The sequence below is a fragment of the Callithrix jacchus genome, chromosome 15 (genome assembly GCF_049354715.1).
Source record: "Callithrix jacchus isolate 240 chromosome 15, calJac240_pri, whole genome shotgun sequence".
NCBI lineage: Eukaryota > Metazoa > Chordata > Mammalia > Primates > Cebidae > Callithrix > Callithrix jacchus.
The window spans coordinates 47,263,954-47,285,770 of NC_133516.1; the positions used below are offsets into that span (position 1 = coordinate 47,263,954).

The 21,817-nt window shown below is 39.9% G+C and overlaps 1 protein-coding gene across 50 annotated transcripts in view; it reads right to left on the reverse strand.

Annotated features, from left to right (window-relative positions):
• MAGI1 (membrane associated guanylate kinase, WW and PDZ domain containing 1) overlaps window positions 1-21,817 on the reverse strand; it is a 672,392-nt gene that overhangs the window by 121,740 nt on the left and 528,835 nt on the right. For all 50 annotated transcript variants that reach the window (XM_035274562.3, XM_035274561.3, XM_078351435.1 and 47 more), the window contains exons 3-4: window positions 15,470-15,589; window positions 1,463-1,669 (exon numbers count right to left, since the gene is read on the reverse strand). In XM_035274562.3, coding sequence (XP_035130453.1) covers window positions 1,463-1,669; window positions 15,470-15,589 — 327 coding nt within the window. The remainder of the gene's footprint in view (window positions 1-1,462; window positions 1,670-15,469; window positions 15,590-21,817) is intronic.

Genomic DNA, 21,817 nt, shown 5'->3' on the forward strand with positions numbered 1-21,817 from the left:
AAAAAGACAAAACAACTCGCAAGAGCCAAGCCAGGATAACAAACAAATCTTCCCGGTCTTTACCTAACACTTCTTATACAAATCTTGGGCTATCCTACTGCTATGACAATAAAGTCATCAAAAAAACTTTTATTTCCTTTTGATAAATTTTAGTCTTCTGAGTTTAGTTAATAAATAACAAAAACCTCAGTGAGGTCCATATAGGTTGCAGACAGTATTCAAAAATAACAAACTTTTCCTAAATATTCTGTTAGAGTTGGCAGCACAGGGGAAAACAGCATCACTAACCTCCCCCTTCACTGGGGCTGATGCTAATAAAGTCATGACCAAAGTATAGTAATGTGAGAAAGGGCCACTCTGGGAGAGGATAATCTCATATGTTGAAAATGGATAATTTATTAATAGCTATAACTCTAAAATATTGAAGAAAATATTCAAGTAGAGGAACAACAGAAGAAACAAGGTGTTCTTCTAATCCACAGCACTATAGACTAAAGTTACTCCTATCTTTCTCAGCTGTTACATTTGGAGTTACTATGTAAGGTCAAATCCTCATAATAGTACAAAATATTCCTCAGCTCTTCTGGGTCACTTCCCTAACTCAAGGAACAAAAAACATTACTATTATTATTATTTTTAGAGACGGAGTCTTGTTCTGCCGCCCAGACTAGAGTGCAGCGGTGCAATCTTGGCTCACTGCAACCTCTGCCCCACAGGGAACACACAACATTATATCCTTTGTGAATGGTGCCCCTTGGAGTTGTGCAATACTAAGCCTGTACGGCCTTACCCAAAGGCTTTGTCCTTGAAAATCCCTTCATAAAATACAACATACCTAAGCTTAGAGGTAGACAGCCCTGAATATAGATAAAGCATACATAATATAGTCAGTAATACATGGGCTATATACTATCGAATACATACGTAAGATATAATGTTAGAATTTTATTTTTCCATCTGTTCCCCTTTTAGGGCATATAGCAATTTTGCATAAGTTAACTGAATACGTAATATCCTCCAAAGATAAAAGAGGATGCTGCTGGCCAGCATCAACTGACATTAAACAGATAAAACACATTCTCATATTTTGCTTCACAGCAATCAGCCATAATAGAGAGATGCTGCAAGTTCCTCCGCAAAAATAATGAACAAAATACAAATATATAGATATAATTTTGAAGAGAAAGACACCATGCTGATTAATTTCTCATTTTCCTTCTTCACACATTCACCCCTAGTTTCCTTAAGGTATTCTGGTGAAGTTAAAATATTCCTGTAAAGGGACATGAAAAGAAGACCATGGAAAGAACCATCTCTTTTCCAAGCACTGTGTGGTCCAAGTTTGAATTCTGGCAACACTACAAAATCCCTCGGGAACAGTATCCTTCTCAAAACTCTATGCAAAAGCCTCCCCATCATCCCTTTCCCAGATCCACTGAGGGCAACATGGTCTGACCTTTACCTGTAAAGCTACTGTTCATTTCAGGAACGTCATCCTCTTCTTCATTCTCCGCATGGACTATGCCAGCATTTTGCATATCATTGTAGGACTTGGTTCTCTTCGGGGTCGACTGCTTAGAGCCAGACTGAAGGCTTTGCAAGGCATCCGTCGTGATCACTTTCCCACTGACTGGCTGGCTAGGAGGCTTGGGTGTCCCATAATAGTTTCCTAGGTGATGGAGAGACACATTTGCATGTTTCAAAAGGAATACTTTGTTTTTTTCAAGACTTCACATCCAAATCTCTAGGCACATTAAAAAAAATTACACTAGAAAAGCAGAACAAACTGTATTTTATTTCTGGAGTAGGTTAGAAAAGATGTCTTTCCTATCTAGCTAGACACAGTGATTTCAGAAGGGAAGAGGAAAGCTGTATTGTTTTACTGTATGGGCTAAAAACAAAGGAGGCTATGCTGAACAGTAAACCTTCCTCCTCATTACATTTGAATATCAATTGGTCATCTTTTTATATATATGCACCAGCATAATGCTGAATCCGATTTAGAACAAGCCTCGCAGAAGATAAAAAATTCATTACTGCCGGCATCCTTACAGGCCTAAAAAGTTGAGGTCACCTTCCCTTAATAAGGGGACTTGTCAAGAGGGAACCAGGGCAATATTTAAAAAGGAGGACAGTAAACCCCACGTGGCACCTCTTTAGCTGAATGACAGGCTTGACTCTCAGGGTCGAGCGGGGTAGGAACAAACCCTTGCCAAGTCTTAACAGAAAACCCTGTGTCAATGGTGGCACCCATTTTGGGTCACTCTTCCAGTAGTGGCCCATCTTTACTTTCAGCCACCCTTTCCCAGTTTGAATTATGTCCCACTATAGTGTGCTATGTGATTCTCACTTGTACATAAATAGATTTTTACATTTTAATTTATTTTAGTGAATACATGTATTTTTAATTTGCAAAAGAGAAATCTCACTGGTAAGGGATGATAGCAATATAAAGTTTGCCTTTAGAATGTAAGCAAACAGCAGTACTCTAAAAAACTTACTTATTTTTCACCTGAAGTTTAAAATGACAGTTTTATATAGAAATTAATAAGCTGAATACATAATAGCAACGATAGTAAAAAGAGTTTCCTTTTGAGGAGTTAAAAAGCTATTTTTAAAGGTTATTTTAAAGATAATATTAAGTAAATAGTATGTGTTCCCACATGAACAAAATCATAAAGGGTAGTTGATAAGGTCAAAGTTTAAACGCAGTTGCTAATCAATAACAATCAGAGACTACATGATAAAAGACATCAACCTTAGAATGTAACTGATCCATTTACCACCTCACATCTTTTAGATGTGAGGCCAGGAAGATAGGAAATGATTTTGAGATCTTGAATCAATCCTAATTAATGTCTGTAATTCTATGCTGAGTAAAGCAGAATTTGTAAATAATAATAAATCCTGTACACACTGTTTCTTCCCAAGGATCCAACCCCACCGTCTTACCTCAGTACATAGTTATGTAACATATACATTTTATTACATAAGCACCCTCCACAAAAAATAAAAGGCAAAAGGAGACAGTAATAGACATGAGACATACAGATAATAAAGAATTTGCTTCTAAGTTGGTTACAGTGGCTCATTCCTGTAACCCCAGCACATTGGGAGGCTGAGGCGGGCTGACCACTTGAGCTCAGTTCAAGACCAGCCTGGCCAACATGGTGAAATCCCGTCTCTAAAAAATGTACAAAAATTAGCTGGGCTTGGTGGCACTCTCCTGTAGTCCCAGCTACTTAGGGGTGGGGGTAGAAGGGGTGCTGAAGAGGCAAGGATTTCTTGAGCCTGGGAAGTCGAAGCTGCAGTGAGGCAGTGAGCAGAGATTGTGCCACTGCCCTCCAGCCTGGGTGACAGAGCTAGAACCTGTCTCCAAGAAAAAAAAAAAAAAAAAAAGAAAAGAAAAGCTTCTATCAGGCTTTATTCTTATAAATAAGGTTTCCTTTTTAAGAAAAAGGGGTTTAATAATTCTTTTTAAAAACGTTTTTTGAATCATCAGAATTTATAGAGATACACACCCACTTCTTTTTGAGATGAGTGTAATAGTCTGTGTATCAGCAGGAAAATTCAACGTATAATTTTTTTAAAATGCAGTACATGAAAGAGCACCATGTTTATATCTGAAGGGTGCCAGGTAGAAACCTGACACGCACATTCTGGTGGCTTATACTCGGCTTATACTAAACTCAATCATTCAAGTTCTTTCACAGGAAGTAATCTATCTATTTCTTCAAAAATCTTATTTCAGGTTTCCAACTTAAAGGCACTAGAATTGAGTAGAATCATCTTGAAGAAAGGCATCCCACATGTGTCTTTAGGGGCTAACACTTGAACAAAGAAGAAATTAGCACGTGTCAACCAAGAAATGCACTTAGTCTTGCATTTCTACACAGGCTGTATCAAAGGGTTTCTCATGCCTTCATTGAAGGTGTAACTAGGCCAAACTATTAACTTCTCATTAACTAAAGACTATTTAGTGAAGTTTAAGAAGGTACGATGGTTAACTGTTTTAAAAATAGTCTGCACAGTGATAAAAAAGAGAGAGAGACAAAGCTCTACTGAATTTTTCATTCCTTACAATCACTATTATATCAAAGCTTCAAGTACATTTTTCAGTTAGATGTTAAACTAAGGCTAATATCTATAAATAAGAACCTTCCACTGAAAAAGGTGGAACCCTTCCCTCGAAAAAGGTGGAACCCTTCCCTCATAATTTTTATATGTATAATTTCCTAACCATATCACTCAGTTTCCATGACATTAAACTGAAGTGTAGCATTCGTAAAATTATTAGTCATTTAAAATCAATTAAAACTTCAACATCTGCATTTATGGCAGAAATAATAAGTGCTTGGAAAATGAAAGTTCCACTTAAATTTGACAAATATGTGTGGATTTTCTATTAGGTACCCGCTCTCACACTTTTCAAGTTGAAAGTCTTATCTTCAGTTAATAAATAATTAGCAGATTTGTCAGTGCAACTACATACAACCCAAAACATCCAGTTGTTCACAATGGTTTCCTATTTCTGGAAATTAGTTTAACATTGACTGGAGACAGAAAAAATAGATAATATTAGGTTGAACCATATGAAATTGCTGTTGTAGAAGATATAAACTGTCACACATAATTTCACTTGCTTTAATCTAATGAGTGGCCATGAGCGATACTGCAGAGCCTTGGCATACCATATCATGGGGTAAAAGTCTTGGAAGAGACTGCTCAGAGTTGAAATCTCACTGCTAACTAACTAGCTGTGTGACTCTGGGCAAATCTTTGTCCTCCTTTAACTTGGGATTCTAAGAGAACCTAGTTTACAGCTAGAATAGCTAGTTTACACTTAGAATAGGACAATAACTAGTTTACACCTAGAACTTGGTTAAAGGCAAACCATCTCATTTCGTCCTATTCTAGGTCTAGATAGTCTGCCTTTAACCAATGCTAAAGTCTGCCACTACTATGGTGAAGCTAGATAAATGCCACCTAACTATTGCATGTTTCCAATCTTTAAAATGACGCCCGTACCACATTGTTTTGAGGATCAAAGAGATCATGTATACAAAGTGCCACACATGGTAACTGAGCAATAAGTAAGCAAACTTATCAATAGCCAAGTCTTGTACATTCAGTCTCTCTAATACTATCTTTGTGAAATGGGAATGGTAGCACCAACTGTAGCAACCTCATAGGATTACTGTGACAATTTACTAATGCAGAGTTTTCAAAGGTACTCTGTAAACCATAAGGTGTTAAATACGAGACAGTGTTATTATTATACAAATCTCTCCACTATTTATTTTCTATGCTGAAACCTACAACCTTTATAGAAAAGTTTCTGTCTAGTAGTTTTGTAACTGCAGAGGGTTTAAACTTTCATGCACCACTGTTTTAAAATAATTTGGATTAGTGACCAACCTTTAAAATTAGAAAGCTTCCAGTTGAAGTCTGGATTCTCAGTGCTGCTTGACAAAGTATAAAGTCTGGTTCCAGGGACTCCATCTCTTATAGAGGATGTTGAAAAGCAAGTATGCGTCTAAAACCAACTCATGTGAACATACTAACCAAGGATTTCTGCAGAGAAATTTGTGCTTCTCCTTTTGGTTTGCCTGACCCTTGGCAGACAAAGTCCTTGTGCTCCACCTAGAACAGTGCCCTAAGGCTGCTGCAATGAAAGGGCATGGGCAGATACAGGGGCATGAGCAGAGGCATGGGGAGATAAAGAAAACCTCAAACTTCAAAAAGTCCTCAATAATTCACAGATTAGCCTTTGAGTGAATTGTTTTTTGGAGAACCTGCTTTTGGCCCTGGGCTTTTGGACAAAAACTCTGGCTGTCTTATTCTGCTGTGAACTGTCCTTACCATGCAGCAATGGGCATGATGGGTCGTGCATGCTCCAGTTTGCCACAGCCACCACTGATCTTCCTTGCCTCTATATAGCCTATTCACCCTCTTACTTGACTTGTCTGGCCCCTCAGGCATTTGAGTTCATGACTCCAACCTTCCAGAAAGCATTCCACCTTTGCAATAGTTTGCACTCTTGTCACAATCAAGCAAAGTCTACCCATAGCAGAAACATAAATCTCACAAAATCGAGCCATGTAGAAACACAAACCTGACAGACAGTATGCACCATGCAACAGAGACTCTATGTGAAGAATATGTGGATGACTTCATGGTATTAAACTAAAAATCATCCGAAAAATTACAAATGATTAAAAACTTAATTGGGGCTATCACTTGGCAGACTGCACAGTGTCTAGGAGCCGTGAGCATGATTGTCCCACAGGCTGTGCGTTATCCAACACGTTTCCTGCAGTGGCTGGGCTCCCTCCCAAGTGGAAACTTGTTCTCCTGCTGCTATTTTCAGAACTAGTTCTACAACAAAACTCAACAGGGAGGGTGGCCAGGGAGGAAAGCGGAGGGCAAAGGAGGACTTGAGAGGAAGCCACGGCTGGCCTTAATTAATAAGCACAATCTCTGGCCAGGACAAAGCCAAAGAAAATATTTTTCTGACACACATTTAAAAATTAATAGGCCCTGCAAATCAATTTTTAAGCTTTATAAAATATTTAAGGACGATTGTGACCCTGGAATTTAAGCTAGGATGAATCAAATCTGTATGGCTTTCAACTTATAAAAATTTACTATTCATTCATTCATTTCCTTACAGAAAACCTTTTTAATGCCAGGCATGGGAAATACAAAGTAAAAATTGGACTGAAACATGATCTTTGCAATCATTCTACATGGTATACCTCAGTTTTGTCAAGCTTCAATGTGCAAACAATTAAATTACATTAAGTAATGGTCAGGGTGGGCCTGAGATCCACAGAGCACTGTTTGTGTAGCAAAGCCATTTTGGACAGATAAAATCATTCCTCTTTTGCAGACGATAAACATAGAGGCCCAAAGTCGCAGAAACACCTGCCACGGAGTTACATGGCTGGTGCAGGGTAGATGCGGGTGAGAAATGGGGGTACTTGTCTACCTTCTTCCTACAAGACAAGCTTTTGAAAATAAGCCTGAGAACAGGATGGTACTGACCACCCATGGCTGGGAATCTATATTTTAACAGGGGCAATATCACCCCAACGGGGCAAAAATTCTTTGCTTTTTTTGGGGGTTAGGCGTACAAAAACCTTACTCTGCATATGTACAGTGCAAATATGTACAGAGTACATGATCACATGGACATCCAGCATATCTGATTTTGTTCTGCCCTCAAGGCCCTGGGTGGTCTGCCCCCGGCCCACTTTCCAGGCACTTGTCCTGGTTGCCTTCACTTGTTCTTTTTGCTCGGAACTCACTGGTCGCCTTTCAGATCACAGCACAGAAACTGTACCCACTTCCCCGTCTCAAAGCTCTTGCACCCACTCCTCCCTCTGCTCCTCCTTATTGCCTGCTCATCCTCAGCGACAGCATCTCTGACCCCATAGACTACATCAAAGCTGCCCTTATCAGTTCTTATATGTTCTCAAGGAAACACCTACCTCCTCCTCCTAATGCCCTTTATTGTATATAGCAGATAGTTTAATTAATCAGTACCTGTCTTTGCCTCTAGACTATAAGCTCCAAGAGGCCAGAGGCCACATCTGATTTTGTGTACCACTGTGTTCTCAGGCTGACACAGTGCCAGGCACATACCATTACCTGGTAATTCACTGCAGAACGAGTAAATGACTAAGTGCAAATAGCACACATGAATTCCATCCTGGGGTCCTCCTAAAAACGGTATTGTGGATCCAGTTTTTAACAGCATGACTCACGACACTTTTCAGTCCATCAATTATATCTGAATTACCAAGACCTGCATCACTTCGCTTTGCTACTTGCTTGCTCAGCACATGACAGTTCCTTCATAAAACTGCAATACTTTCTCTTTTATCTTCCTTTTCCTACCTGCTCCACCCTACAAAAATAGGATGTGCACGCACAGACAGACAATAAACCACTGTCCTATAATGAGCAGTTTGTCCTTGCCAGTGCCATTTGGCTTCTAATACAAGACCAAAACAACAACATAAGAGTTTTATGACCCTGAGTGGGGTAAGGGACTTCTTTGTCTTCAGCCTCAGTTTACACAATATAAAGGTTAAAGTCATAGCTACCTAACAGAGTTTTTTCAAGATCAAATTAGATAATGTGTACAAAGCACCAAGCACTGTGTTTGGCACAATGTTAGCATATAATAAACTCTAGCAGTCTCCAGTCAGGCCTGATGTTGTGGACAAATAGCAGGGTTAATGTGTAGAAGAGTATATTATCAAAATACATATTAAAAAAACGACATTTTTTAGTTACCTTTATTGTGCACCTATTAAGTGTCACTACCCATATATTCACTTACTCTCATCTTTATAAACAATCTTACAGGAAAAAAAAGGCATCAAGATTCCCATTTTCACATAAAGAAACTGATATTCACACAAGTCAAAAATGATTACTGGCATTTAAACACAGATTAGTCTGTCTCGGACAACTATGCTTATTAACTCCAGGAATCTTTGGGGATCTCTATGCAGGGAATTAAAGAAAACTTCTCCAGCCTCCCCATCTCCATAAGCAGAGAAACAGCCAATTATATAGCACAGATTTCATTTGGTCACTTTCATTATCAACAGAGAACATTCCATGGCAGAGTTTGCCAACAGAGCTCATCACAACAGACGGCTTCCAGGGCCTGCCAAAGAACAGGACTCCAGACAGTCTCGTTTTCTTTAACCAGAAACAAAAACTCTCTTCACCCCTGTTTTAGCTCTGTGTCCCCCAAAATTATACCACTGGCAGCTGCCTTTTTGCAGACCTTCTAGGAAGCAAAACAATAACATTATTGAATGCTGATATCTTCTTCCTAATTAACATGCAGAAATATGCAACCCATAACTCCAATTTGAAATGTCACCCTGGCGCTGCACTTCTATGCTGAAGGAAAACCTTTGCAATGCTCAAAGTGTATAATCAGCCTCTTCTACCCAGAGGCATTTGTAAAACAGGCATGTCTGGACCCCCACCCTCCACTGAATAGTTCATCCCTTGTAAACTCTCTCCTAGAGAAGTCCCAAGGGCTGGCTGAGGCAGTGACTTGTCTTGCAGAGCAAAAATGTCAACAGAAAAAAAAGAAAAGAGAAGGAAAAGGGAGATGGTTCAGCTGATTTATTTTAAGCACCATATCAAATAAATTAGCTCGGTGCCACAATTAGGAAGTTGGGCCAAGTTGGAAAGATGCGCTTATTTTTGTCTTCTTTGCTTGCTTTGATGCCAGTTCTGTTCAGTGACAGAATGACTAGTTGGTTCAACTTATAAAGCAGAGATCAATGACAAACTCTACTAATAACTCTATGCCTTGTGAGGGATGATAATCAGATTCCTTACATAGCCAGGAAGGGGCTCTACTCTGTTGGGAGTATATGCAGCTCTTAGCATTATAACTACTGGGGGATAGAAAGTTTCATAATGGAGACCCTATCCCCCAAACCTACCCCTATTCTAGTATTTTTTATTTTCACAAATGGTACCACTATCTATCCAGTTACAGAAGACAGAAACTAGGATTTATCTTAGGAGGACTATCATCATCTGTGTTTTCTACCTCCTTCGCACAATAACCAATACATTAACAAAGTCAGCTTTGCACATAAATAACTCTAGATTCAGCTGACCATTAACCTCCACCATCACCAAGGTGGTCCAAAGCTAGTTCCAACTGGGGTTGCCAGATGCAATGCAGGACAGGGTGTTCTGTGTTTTTATTTGCTAAATCTAGCAACCTAACTCCAGCTCACCCATCAGATTTCACTTCAATTACTACTTCCACAGGGGTATCTTTGCTCAGTTCCACGGACATCCACTCTCCCCTTCTTACGGTCTCCTTTAAAGACTTTCACACACTCATATTTGGATATTTGTTTGGTTAAATAGTGTGTCTTGTTTACTAGACAGTTAAGACCCATGAAGACAGTGACCACAACCATATCTGCTTTTGTTCAGCATTTTCTCTTTAATGAATAAATGAGTGAATGCATAAACTAGTAACTGAGGCTACAAAAGAAGCATCAGTTTTCAGGCAAAAGGAAAATAACAGCATCCAAGTCCTGCAACATTTGGCCAGGCTATATCCCTGATTCCTTGTAGTATCTTAAACCAAGCTCTCTCAGGGTCTCAGTTCTATCAACTGAAGAAACTAACTTTACTGCATTTCCAGCTGTAAAGTGCTACAACCCTACCAATCTAAATCAAGCAAAAATTGAGTCTGAAAGAGAATTCTGAAGGTTACTGGGCCTTGAGGCTTCACGGGTTCACTCTACTTGTCTGCCATCTCGCCTGTCATAAAATGTCCTCACAGAAGCAGCTCACCACTCCTGTAACACCCTCTTTGGAAGAACTCAAAATGAGGATTCTTTTTTAAAGGAGCTTAACTCTTAAGACATGCTTTGCTTTGTGAGGTCAGCTGGTGAGGACAGAGAAGATCTTGTAGAGCAGGTCCTTGCTCTTCCTTTCAGAAGCTTTTACTCTATAAGTGGAGCCACCAGCCATGTATGGCTACTTAAATTTAAAAGAGTTTATAATGAATTAAAATTAAGTTAAAACTCAGTTTCTCAATCAACAGAGCTACAGGTGGCTACTGGCTGCTGTACTGGATAGTCCAGAACACTGAACATTCCTAGCCCAGAAGGAAGTTCTTCTAGAATAGCAGTGGTTCTAAGAGAAGCAGGGTGCAGTTGCTTCCCCTCCCTTTCTAGAAACCATCCTTCTAACCCACTCTTGGTTCATCATCACACCGCTCTCTCTGGATTCAAGCCCCATGGCCCATACTGACTAATAAACTCAAAAACCATCTCCCAGCCACTTACCTGGCCTAACATAGTCCTCCCATAGCTTTGCCTCCTCCAGGGAGTCTACCAACACTAGATGAAATAGTATGCCCTTCCTATAAGCTTCAGAGCACTTAGGAAACTGTAGTTTCTCTCAGAACACTCATCACTTTTCTTTTTGGTTGTTGTTTTTTGAGACAGGGTCTCACTCTGTTGCCCAGGCTGGAGTGCAATCGTACAACCTCAGCTTACTGCAACATGTGCCTCCTGTGTTCAAGTGATTCTCCCACCTCAGACTACCAAGTAGCTGGGACTATAGGTGTGCACCACTATGCCCAGGTAATATTTGTTTTTGTTTTTTTTGGTAGAAAGGGGGTTTCACCATGTTGGCCAGGCTGGTCTCAAATTCCTGACCTAAAATGATCTGCCCGTCTTGGCCTCCCAAACTGCTGTGATTACAGGCATGAGCCACTGTACTTGGTCCACTCAACACTGTTCTTAAAACGGTTTACATTCATTCATTCATTCATTCATTACTACACAAAGTCTCACTCCTGTTGCCCAGGCTGGAATGCAGCGGTGTGATCTCGGCTCACTGCAGCCTTGAACTTCCCAGGATCAGACGATTCTCCCACCTCAGCTTCCAGAGCTAGCTGGGACTACAGGTACATGCCACCATGCCTGGCTCACTTTTGTATTTTTTGTAGAGATGGGGTTTTGCCATGTTGCCCAGGCTGGTCTTGAGCTCCAGAGCTTAAGCAGTCCTCCCACCCCAGCCTCCCAAAACCATACCCAACAAAATTGTACACGTTTAATCTGCCTCATAAGACTAAGCAGGGGAAGAGTGTAGACTCTGGGTGGGGCTCAGGGGCCTGAATTTGAATCCCAGCTCTATCTTTGTTTTACCATGTGAACTCAGAAGAGATCATTGACATTTCTGGGCCTCATACTCCTCTTCTGTGAAATGGTCATAAGTAGGACTCACCTCATAGGCTTGTTAGGAAGATTAAATGAGTTTGTGCATACAATGCCCTTTGAAGAGCACCTGCTATGTGCTACACAAGCATTAGCAAAAATTATTAACCAAAAAACGTAAGCACCTTCAAAGTCGGGGCAGTTTTGGTCTATTGCCCTGTACATCATATCCTTGCCTCATGACAAAATCTGACCTGAAACAAATGCTCAATAAATACTTGTTGAAATGGACTATATATGCATTAAAAGACTTGCTTACCCTATAGTTATGCTCATAACTGTGTAACAAGGTACTTAAAGCATTGTTTATATAACCACCACCAAAAACAGAAGGGGGAGGTGAGGTGGGGGCATCTAAAATGTCCATCTGCAGGGGGCTAGTTAAGTTTTATACACACACACACACACACACACACACTCATATTCATTCACTGGGATACTACGCAGCATTTATTTAAAAAATGAGGAAAAACTGTATGCAGTAATGTAGAAAGATCTCCAAGTTATGTTAAGGGCAAAGGGCAAGAATAGAGTGAAATAAACAAGATAGACATATATGCTGTGTATAAGTTTTCTAAATATTTGCACTAGCATCTTTAATAATGGTTCCTTATATGGAAGAGGGAAAACAACTTGGACTTAAACAGTTTTAAGTCTTTTACTATAGGAACTATTCCATCATGTACACTTACTACTTTTACTTAAACATTTATATATGTCTTGTTTTAAAGAGTTTTGTGTTATGGTGGTAGAATTTTCCTCTCTGGAATTTCAGGAGGGGAAAACAGTAAATAAAGACATTTTACTGGCCAATCTGCTGGTTTACTGACTAGTAGAGGGGAAGGGATCCACTACGGGAGCAATTTTAAGCTAGGTGTGTGTAAATATGAGAGCTAACGCTGATGGAGAGCTTACATGTGTCAGACAGTCTTCTAAGCCCTTTCCAATTATTGTCTCATTTAGCCCTACCTCTGAGGAAGCACTATTATTATCCTCATTTTACCAATTGGAAAATGGAGACATGGAGCATTAAGTAACTTGCCAGAGGGCACACAGCTCAATAGCAAAGGGGCTGAGAATCAAACTCAGGCAGTGTGACAGCAGGCCTTGCAGGCTTGTTAGTGTCCACCAATAGACAGCAGCCACCAACAAGGGACTTGTCCAGGGAAGGCAAAGACAGAGGAAGTTCTCTAAATGTCTCTCCAGCCCTACTCCTATGAGGGTATACGGCATTTAATAAAAATCCATTTGGCTCTCAGCTTATAAGAGTCAACATAGTATATTCCAGCCAGTTCCAAAAAATTATGATCCACCTCATATGGTAGGGAAATTTCACTGCTAATAGGCCAAAGGCTGAAGAACACTGTACAATCAAATGTGTTAGAAGTAGAAAAGATTAATCCTGTGCATAAGAAAATTCCAATTCCAAAATAACTATGCAACACTCACAAAGTGAGTGTTTCATTTTCTATAAAACAATCAGACACTTTCTGAAAAACATTCTCCTATGGCTACACACCAGGAAGTTAGCTTCAAGCACTAATGAGTTATTTTCCTTAACTTTTGAGTTACATCTCAGATACTCTTGAGGTTTTCAGGAAAGAGTGTAGGATCTGAGAGTGACACTGAGCTGGGTTTGGTTCCTGTTCTAGCATTCTAGAACTGGCTGTGCAACTCTGAAAAAGTTATTTAATGCTGCTTGGCTTCAGTGACTCCATCTAAAAATTCAGTGAAGATAATAGCCACCTCTGTTGCAATGATAAAATTAAATGAGAAAAAGAACTGGCTCCACCTATATATCATTTGTTCCATTAACACTGAATAAAGAGAGTTTACTTTCCTTCTTCCACGTTGGAGTCTAAATCACAAGTTTTTCCTGTCCGACCCAATTCTCTTTTGCTTTGTACAACCACTTTCACCCCGGCCTCTCCAAAAATGCAAATGATGTGTTGTGTACTTGATGACTCAAGCCCCCGAGATGGGCATAATAACTGATTTCAGATGAGGACAATTCTCTCTCTGCTAACCAAAGAGGAATCACACATGCTCTATCCATGGCCATTGAAGTTTTAGCTCAATTCACGTGCATAACATGTGAGGATAGCATGCTGACAACATGTTAAAGAAGCTCCTTGTACCTTCCCTTAGCCCCCTCCCTTCCCTCTATACACTCCTAGACCTTGATTATTCTCCGACCTCTGCCCAGCCCACCAGTCACTCAATCACATTCCAATATACGGTTTCAGGAAACTAAGCCAACTGATAATCAGCAATACTAAAAAGAAAAAAAAAATTTCTGACATCATGAGCAGGAATTTGATTAATATACACTGTCCATTGTATATTTACATTTGGAAATGAGCAGTATATACAAAGACAATGTTCCTTCCCTTCTTCTCCAAAGAATATCAACCCAGAAACAGCATCTCTAAGATTCATAATCATGATGTGACCGTTACTCACTGTAACAGGAGCAATTATCACATTAAAGCTATAATGTCCTTAATAAGACAATAATCTACTTTGTATTTACCCTTCATGTTTAAGTCTAATCTTTAAAATGCCCCCTGAATGCCTAATAAATCCAAATTTTAAAGAGTTTGTAAAGAGATGCACATAATAACTCAACCACATTAATCATCTTTCCTAGTTAACAGTATCATTACATTACTTCTGTCTCAAATAATAACACTCCAAAAAGTAATCAAGCTATAATACTGTTTTCAGAAAAACGTGACTTTTTTCCACCACATTCGGCTCTGACCTAGCAATGGGATCTGATCCTATGGGTATGTTTGCATCTATGTGAAATGATGCATCCATGACATTCAACTCAGCAGTGTTTAGAAATATGAAACACTGAAACTGACTCAAATTCAGAGGGAAGTGGTTAAATAAATTACGGTATGCCTATACAAAGGAATTATAATTTTTATAATTTTATTTTAAAAAGAAGAAAACAGAAGTACTTTATTACTGAATTGCAATGACCTATTAAGACATACTGTTAAACAAAAAGAGCAAGGTTCCAAACAGCATGTACTGTATACTACCATTTGGGGAAAACAGGGGAGAAATGGGAATATCCATACAACATGCATGTGCACATGTATACATGCATGTACTCATGCATGTTTGTATTGACATAAACTTCAGAAGAGTAATCAGATTGTTTATAATATTGAATCCTAGATTAGGCAGGTGGGAGACAGGCATATGAAGATTACTTAACTAAATATTTTTTAAATAGTTTCCTTTATGAATCACATATAAGTATTTTCTACTAAAAATACATTATAAACCAATCAGTAGGAAAGTAATATTTTATTACTTCAAGATTAAAATGAACTACTTATAGGGTCACCTTCTGTGATTAGCCATGATTCTTCCTTCTCTTCTTTCTAATACCATACATGTTCATATTAAAAAACAAAACTGACCCATGCACTTGAATAGATAAAAAAGAAAACTCCTAGAGAAAAACAAAAAACTATTTTTAAAGAGCTTCACAAAGTCTCATTACACAGACTTGATCTATCACTCACCATATTAAGGTGAACTGCAATCTCCTGTTATTTGTTTAGACCTCCAGAATCCACAACACATTTTTGCCTGGATGGCTCTGGCTCCTTTGAAGTACCCAAGAGAGAAGCTTTCTATGCTGTGTACAACTAACTCACCTTCATAGGTGCCGACTTCCAGAAGAGTCCCGCTCTGCTCGAGGTCCAAGAACTCCTTCACAGTCAGAAAGTTATAGTCCACGCCAGGCACTTCTCCTTCTCTGGGAGATCGGGTTGTGCCTGTAACAGAAAATACAGAGGCACAACAAGCCATCAGTCAACTAAAACAGGAAGTTCCACATCCAGGTGTAATTAAAATAACCTGTTCAGTAAGCTGGTGTACCCAAGACTCTGCTGCCTCATCCGTCCAGACAGGGACACAGTAAATGCAACTTCTTTCTAACACAACACAACAGCATCCTCACTTCCCCTCTAGTGCCTGGGACCCACAAATGGGAGAGAGGGAAAACCAAGCACAGCTGGGTAATCTAGAGAGAGTTTTATAATTTTGACAATGCACTGAATAAAAAAGGTGAACTGGATTTTATGCAGACAACATTCAGTCAGCAGCTTTTAGGACTCTAGTAAATACTAAAAATGTATCCACCTTAAGCTCAGAGCCTAAGGGGTTTGTGTTTTTATCACAGGCCTCAAAATTCTTGTGTTCCTCAATACAACCAGGAAGTTTCAATGTAATAAGCCCTTTAAAGAAAATAATACCCTCTGCATAAACACATCACTAGAGAAATCTGATTGCCCAAGATCTGTGGTTGGACATCTCCCAGGGATTAAAATGCTGCTGCTCCTCATGTAATTAATACGTTTGACAAAAAGAGGCCATCCATGAATTCTGACTAGAGAGAAAGGACACTGCATTTGCTAGAAAATTCTCCCCCTGAGTCAATCTGGTCATCTTCTCAATGGCTGACAAATGTAACACTTCCTTTTACAAAATAATAGAGAGCATCCTGAGTACAAAAGTTACTCAGCTTAGGTGCTAGGCTATAGATCTATCATTTCAGCCCAATCTCAGTGAACACAGTATGAGCAGAATTTGGTTTACACATAAGTCAAAAAAGGGAAATAAACCAAGCAGCAATTATGTACTCTATACTAGCAGCCTATGTTAAATATTATGGGACCAAAAAAAAAAAAAAAGACCAAAAAATGTGATTTCTGCTGTTACCTTCAACAGAGCTCATTTTGCAAGGCATTATGACCTGTGGTGGTGATTTAATGTCAATGTTTTCCCGTATAATGAGCAAGGATGTTTCCCTATGTCTATAATCTCTTCGTTGAAATGTAATGCAATTAAATAACCAACTATATGTGCCTAGTGGCTCTAAAGTTCCTAGCATGGTGCAGTCTCTGATGGTTCACCCATGTGAATGACTGTATCCACACCTACACTGGATATTCATAACTTTCATAAGCGAAAAACATTCAACACTTGGTGCATACTTTACTCAGGCAAAATGTATTTTTTAGTGCAAGCAATTTTTCTATCTGAAATCTGAGTGTTTTAAACACCTGTAAGTTGGGCACAGAATGGTTATATTAAAGATGTTTGCTTCTCATGATCAGCATGCTAGAAGCTTCTGGTTAAAGAATTCTACTCTTACACTGTTTCCTAATTTGTTCCCACTTCTGCCTCCCCTGGCAGGTGATGACAAATCCCTTGAGGTAGTTCACAACCTTTAAATTTCCATCTCAAGTGTCAGGCACAGGAAACATAGGGACTGTTTCCTATGTTTCATATACTGTTAAAGAGCAGTGGTCTGGGCAGGGCACGGTGGCTCATGCCTGTAATCCCAGCACTCTGGGAGGCCAAGGCGAGTGTATCACCTGAGGTCGAGAGTTCGAGACTACCCTGATTAACATGGAGAAACCTCATCTCTACTGAAAAATACACAAAATCAGCCGGGTGTGGTGGTACATGCCTGTAAGACCAGCTACTCCGGAGGCAGAGGCAGGAGAATCGCTTGAACCTGGGAGGTAGAGGTGGAGGTGGAGGTGGAGGTGGAGGTGAGCCGAGATCATGCCATTGTACTCCAGCCTGGGCAACAAGAGCACAAGAGCAAAACTCCATCTCAAAAAAAAAAGAAAAGAGCAGTTGTCTGGACTGGAGAGGGAATGCTGGGTTGATGGTCTGCCTCTCCAACTTGTGGTCTTAGAGAAGTTCCTTAGTGTCTACGATTTCTCAGTGTCCTTGTTTGCAAAACAGGGATAATAATAGCACCTAATTCATAAGTTTGTTGTATGTATTGAATGAGAATTATCCTTTTTGAGGGCTTTCCTCAATAATTTTTAGTAGACATTATAGGTTATGTTTTTGTTAGAATGAATTTATAGAATCTTACTGTTCAAATCCCACTACAATAATCTGTTATCATATACCTATATAAATACATATCTGTATAAGTATACGTGTATGAATTCATGGCATTATATAACATATTTATTCAATAAATATTTACTGAGGTCCCAACACATGCCAGGCTCTAGTTGAGGCACCGAGGAAACACTGGTGAACTAGACAAAGCTCATGCCTGATGAATTTATATGTTACTGTGAGGCACAGAAAACAAATATGTATATAAATAACTATAGCATGTAATCTCAGGTGGAAATCTGTTTTCCATAAACTGAAGGATTAGAAAGTATCTCAGAGTAGCACAGGTTAAAGGGTTAGACAGTGTTTTGGAGAGAAGAAGCAAGGGAGAAGCAGGGAAGCTATTTCAACTAGTTGATTCAGAAGGGCCTGACTAATGCAGAGGTGATGGGGAATGCATCCAGGCAGGGGGAAGGGCAAAGACTTTGATACAGGTGTGATCTGTTGTATCTGGGAAGGGCAGAAAGGCCAGCATGATGGTGGTAGACTGATTAAAAAACGGCTGGAAATGAAAGCAAAGGGCCAGATTACGTAGGCCATAGAAAACACTCCATATTTTATTCTAAGGATAATGGAATGTTATCCTTAGATTGGTTTTGAGTGAGGGGGTGCCTTGATTTGGTTTTTCTTTTATTTTCATTTTTAGAGACTGAGTCTCGCTCTATCGCTCATGATGCAGTGCAGTGGAGGATCACAATTCATGATCCCCTTGAACTCCTGGGCTCAAGAGATCTTCTCAGCCTTCTGAGTAGCTAGGAGTATAGGCACATGCCACCACACCCAGATAATTTTGTTTTGTTTTGTTTTTTTGAGACAGAGTTTCGCTCTTGTTACCCATGCTGGAGTGCAATGACGCGATCTCAGCTCACCGCAACCTCTGCCTCCTGGGTTCAGGCAATTCTCCTTCCTCAGTCTCCTGAGTAGCTGGGATTACAGGCACGCGCCACCATGCCCAGCTAATTTTTTGTATTTTTAATAGAGACGGGGTTTCACCATGTTGACCAGGATGGTCTCGACCTCTTGACCTCATGATCCACCCGCCTCGGCCTCCCAATGTGCTGGGATTACAGGCTTGAGCCACCGCACCCAGCCGATAATTTTTTTTTTTTTGTACAGGTGGGAGGTCTCACTATATTGCTCAGGCTGGTCTCCAACTCTTGGCCTCAAGCAGTCCTCCTACCTTGGTCTCCATATTACTAAGATTACAGGCATGAGCCACCACACTCAGCTTGAGTTTCCTTTTTAAAGCTCTTTGACTTCAAAGAGAACACGTTATGGGCAGAGTAGGGCGGAAGGTAGGCAAGAATAGAAGCAGGGGGACTAGTTAGGTGGTTACTGTAGTGTCCAGATGAATGGTAATCAGGATATGGACTAGAATAGTAAGACAGAAGTGATAAGAAGCAGTGAGATTTCTATTACAAACATGAGTATTTTAAAGAGCTATGGTAGAGTCCATAGAATAGACATATTAAAAGTAAAACCCATTTTAAAGAGCTAGAGTAGAGTCCATAGAATAGACATATTAAAAGTAAAACCCATCATCTAGGTATTCAGCCTCCCATGTATTAACTATTTATCCTGATGCTCTCCATGCCACCCACTGATGGAGAACAGAGCATAAAGGGGATGGAGATGCATCAGGATAAACAGCTAATGGGTGCAGGGCTTACTTAGATGATGAGTTGACAGGTGCAGCAAACCCCCATGGCATATGTTTACCTATGTAACAAGCCTGCATGTCCTACACATGTAACCTGGCACTTAAAATTAATTTTTTTAAAAAGTATGTCAGCTCATCACACCATGCTAGGTCTATATTTTGAAGACAGAACTAACAGAACTTGCTGATGGACTGGATGTTGTATGTAAGAAAGACAGAAATACCTATTTTATGACCTGGGCAAACAGTCTGTTCCATTTGCAGAGACTGAGAAGGCTGAGGGAAATGGATTTGAGAAAATGGAAAATAAAAAGTTCACTTCTGGACATGTTAGGTTTGAAATGCCTAATAGACACCTAGGGGCAAAGAGCGGGAGCACAGCTGACGTTAACAGTCTGAAGGTCAGAGAGTAAAATGTAATCTTATTAAGAGTGGTCAGTTGATTAGTAAACCAATGGTATCTGAAATCAAGAGACAGAAAGATAAAATCTAGGGAGAGAGTTTAGAAAAAAAAAAGGCAAAAAGTTTAGATTGAACACTAAAAAGTTTTAACTTTTAGAAGTCAGGAATAAAAGAAAGATCCTCAAAGGAGACTAAGAAGCAGTAGCCAGCAAGACAGGAGCAAAGGAGGAGGGTGTGATGTCTTGGAGCCAAGTGAAAAAGCTGTTCAGCCAGCTACTTGTAAAACACAAACAGTCTACACCACACTGGGAGCTCCAGTGCAGGGCAAGAATAGAATCTCTTTGAAACTTGCTGTGAAAGGATCTGTCCTAAATATGCTCTATATGGCAACTCTCATATTCAGCCTCCATACCAAAGTTCCATTAACTCAATCCATCTAAAAAGAATGAGGACAAAATAAAACAAAACAAAAAATGTGTTGAGTTTTACAGTCTTGCTAAACCAGACAACGTCGTTTTTTTCCTCCTTCTGCAGCGATCTTTGCCATTCTTTCAATGATGTTTCAGATCCACTTTTTCAGGTTTACCTTAAAGACAACAAACACCCTGGGGTCTTAATTTCCTGAGAGGATTCAAAATAATCAAGAATGTCAAAAATGCTACATTTCAGAGGAAACATGAAACTAGCAGATCCCATTTTTCCATGTGTAAATAAATATGCTTAGGATGCCTTAGAGCAGCAGGGGAAGGGAGTGGGTGGGCGGGCAAGTCTCCACCCATAAAACGCTCAGGGTTTATTACCCAGACAAAACCTTTCCATGCTCAGGCTAGCAGGAGGTTTCCCAACTATCCTCTGAGCAGCCTGCCCTGGGTCTGGGCCAACTGACCAACCTCCATTCAGTGATGCTGTGGAGAAAAGGACCCAGGGAGGGGACCCCGCCTTCTCTTTTCTTGTAGCAGAATGACAGACTGCTGGCTGGACACACGCCTGGCAGATGGCATTTCAAAGGGTTTTCAGGAGCCATCTGGGTTGGGTACAATTATTACAAACCATGCTTCTAATAAAGCCAGAAGGGTTACTTCCTGACAGAAGACGCGTAAAACAAATTCTACCATGTTTCTCAGGGACAGCGTATTAATTAAAAAAAAAAAAAAAAAAAGCTACCAGGCTGACAAACTGGGATTTTCCTTAGCCTACAATACTGCCTTCTGTTTGTCTAGCTAGAAATTGGGCCAACAATATCTTGCAGTTATTAGCTTTAAGCTAATAAACACAGTGACCCACCCCCTCAAAAAAGAAAAATATATATATCAAACATTGGGAAGAGAGTAATAGCTTCCATTTCTCAGATGTTTACTTATGCCTCAAGCAAGGTGTCAGGCACTTAATCAACGGTATTAAGCACTTAATCAATACTATTGTATTTAATCATCACAAGAAACACAGAAGTAAGTATTGTTATTACCCTCATTTTATTGATGAGGAAGCTCAAACTCAGAGAAATAAACGAACCTGCCCAAAGTCACATAACAAGTTGGGGAGAGCCATGATCTGTCTGAATGCAATCTGATGGCAACATCCCTGATCCTTAACCGTCATATGGAAATTCCATATCTGTGCTGTCTAACATGGTACCCCCTAGCCACAGGTAGCTATTAAAAAATGGCCAGTAGGCTGGTCCGAGTGCAGTGGTGTTTACAACGAATTGATCACAACCAGTTACAGATTTCTTTGTTCCTTCTCCACTCCCACTGCTTCACTTGACTAGCTTTAAAAAAAAAGTGGCAGTGTGACTGACAAACTGAATATGAACTTCTATTTTATCTTAATAACTTTAAGTAGCCACATGTGGCTAGTGGCTACTGGACTGGTCTGTACAGCTCTCAACCATGAGAATATCTGAGTTGCCTGCATTACACCACATCCAGCACCACGTCCCAAACAACTTCGAACACTCAGAATAAGAACAAGAAACACACTTATCCGAAACAGCATGACATCTCAAACAGATACA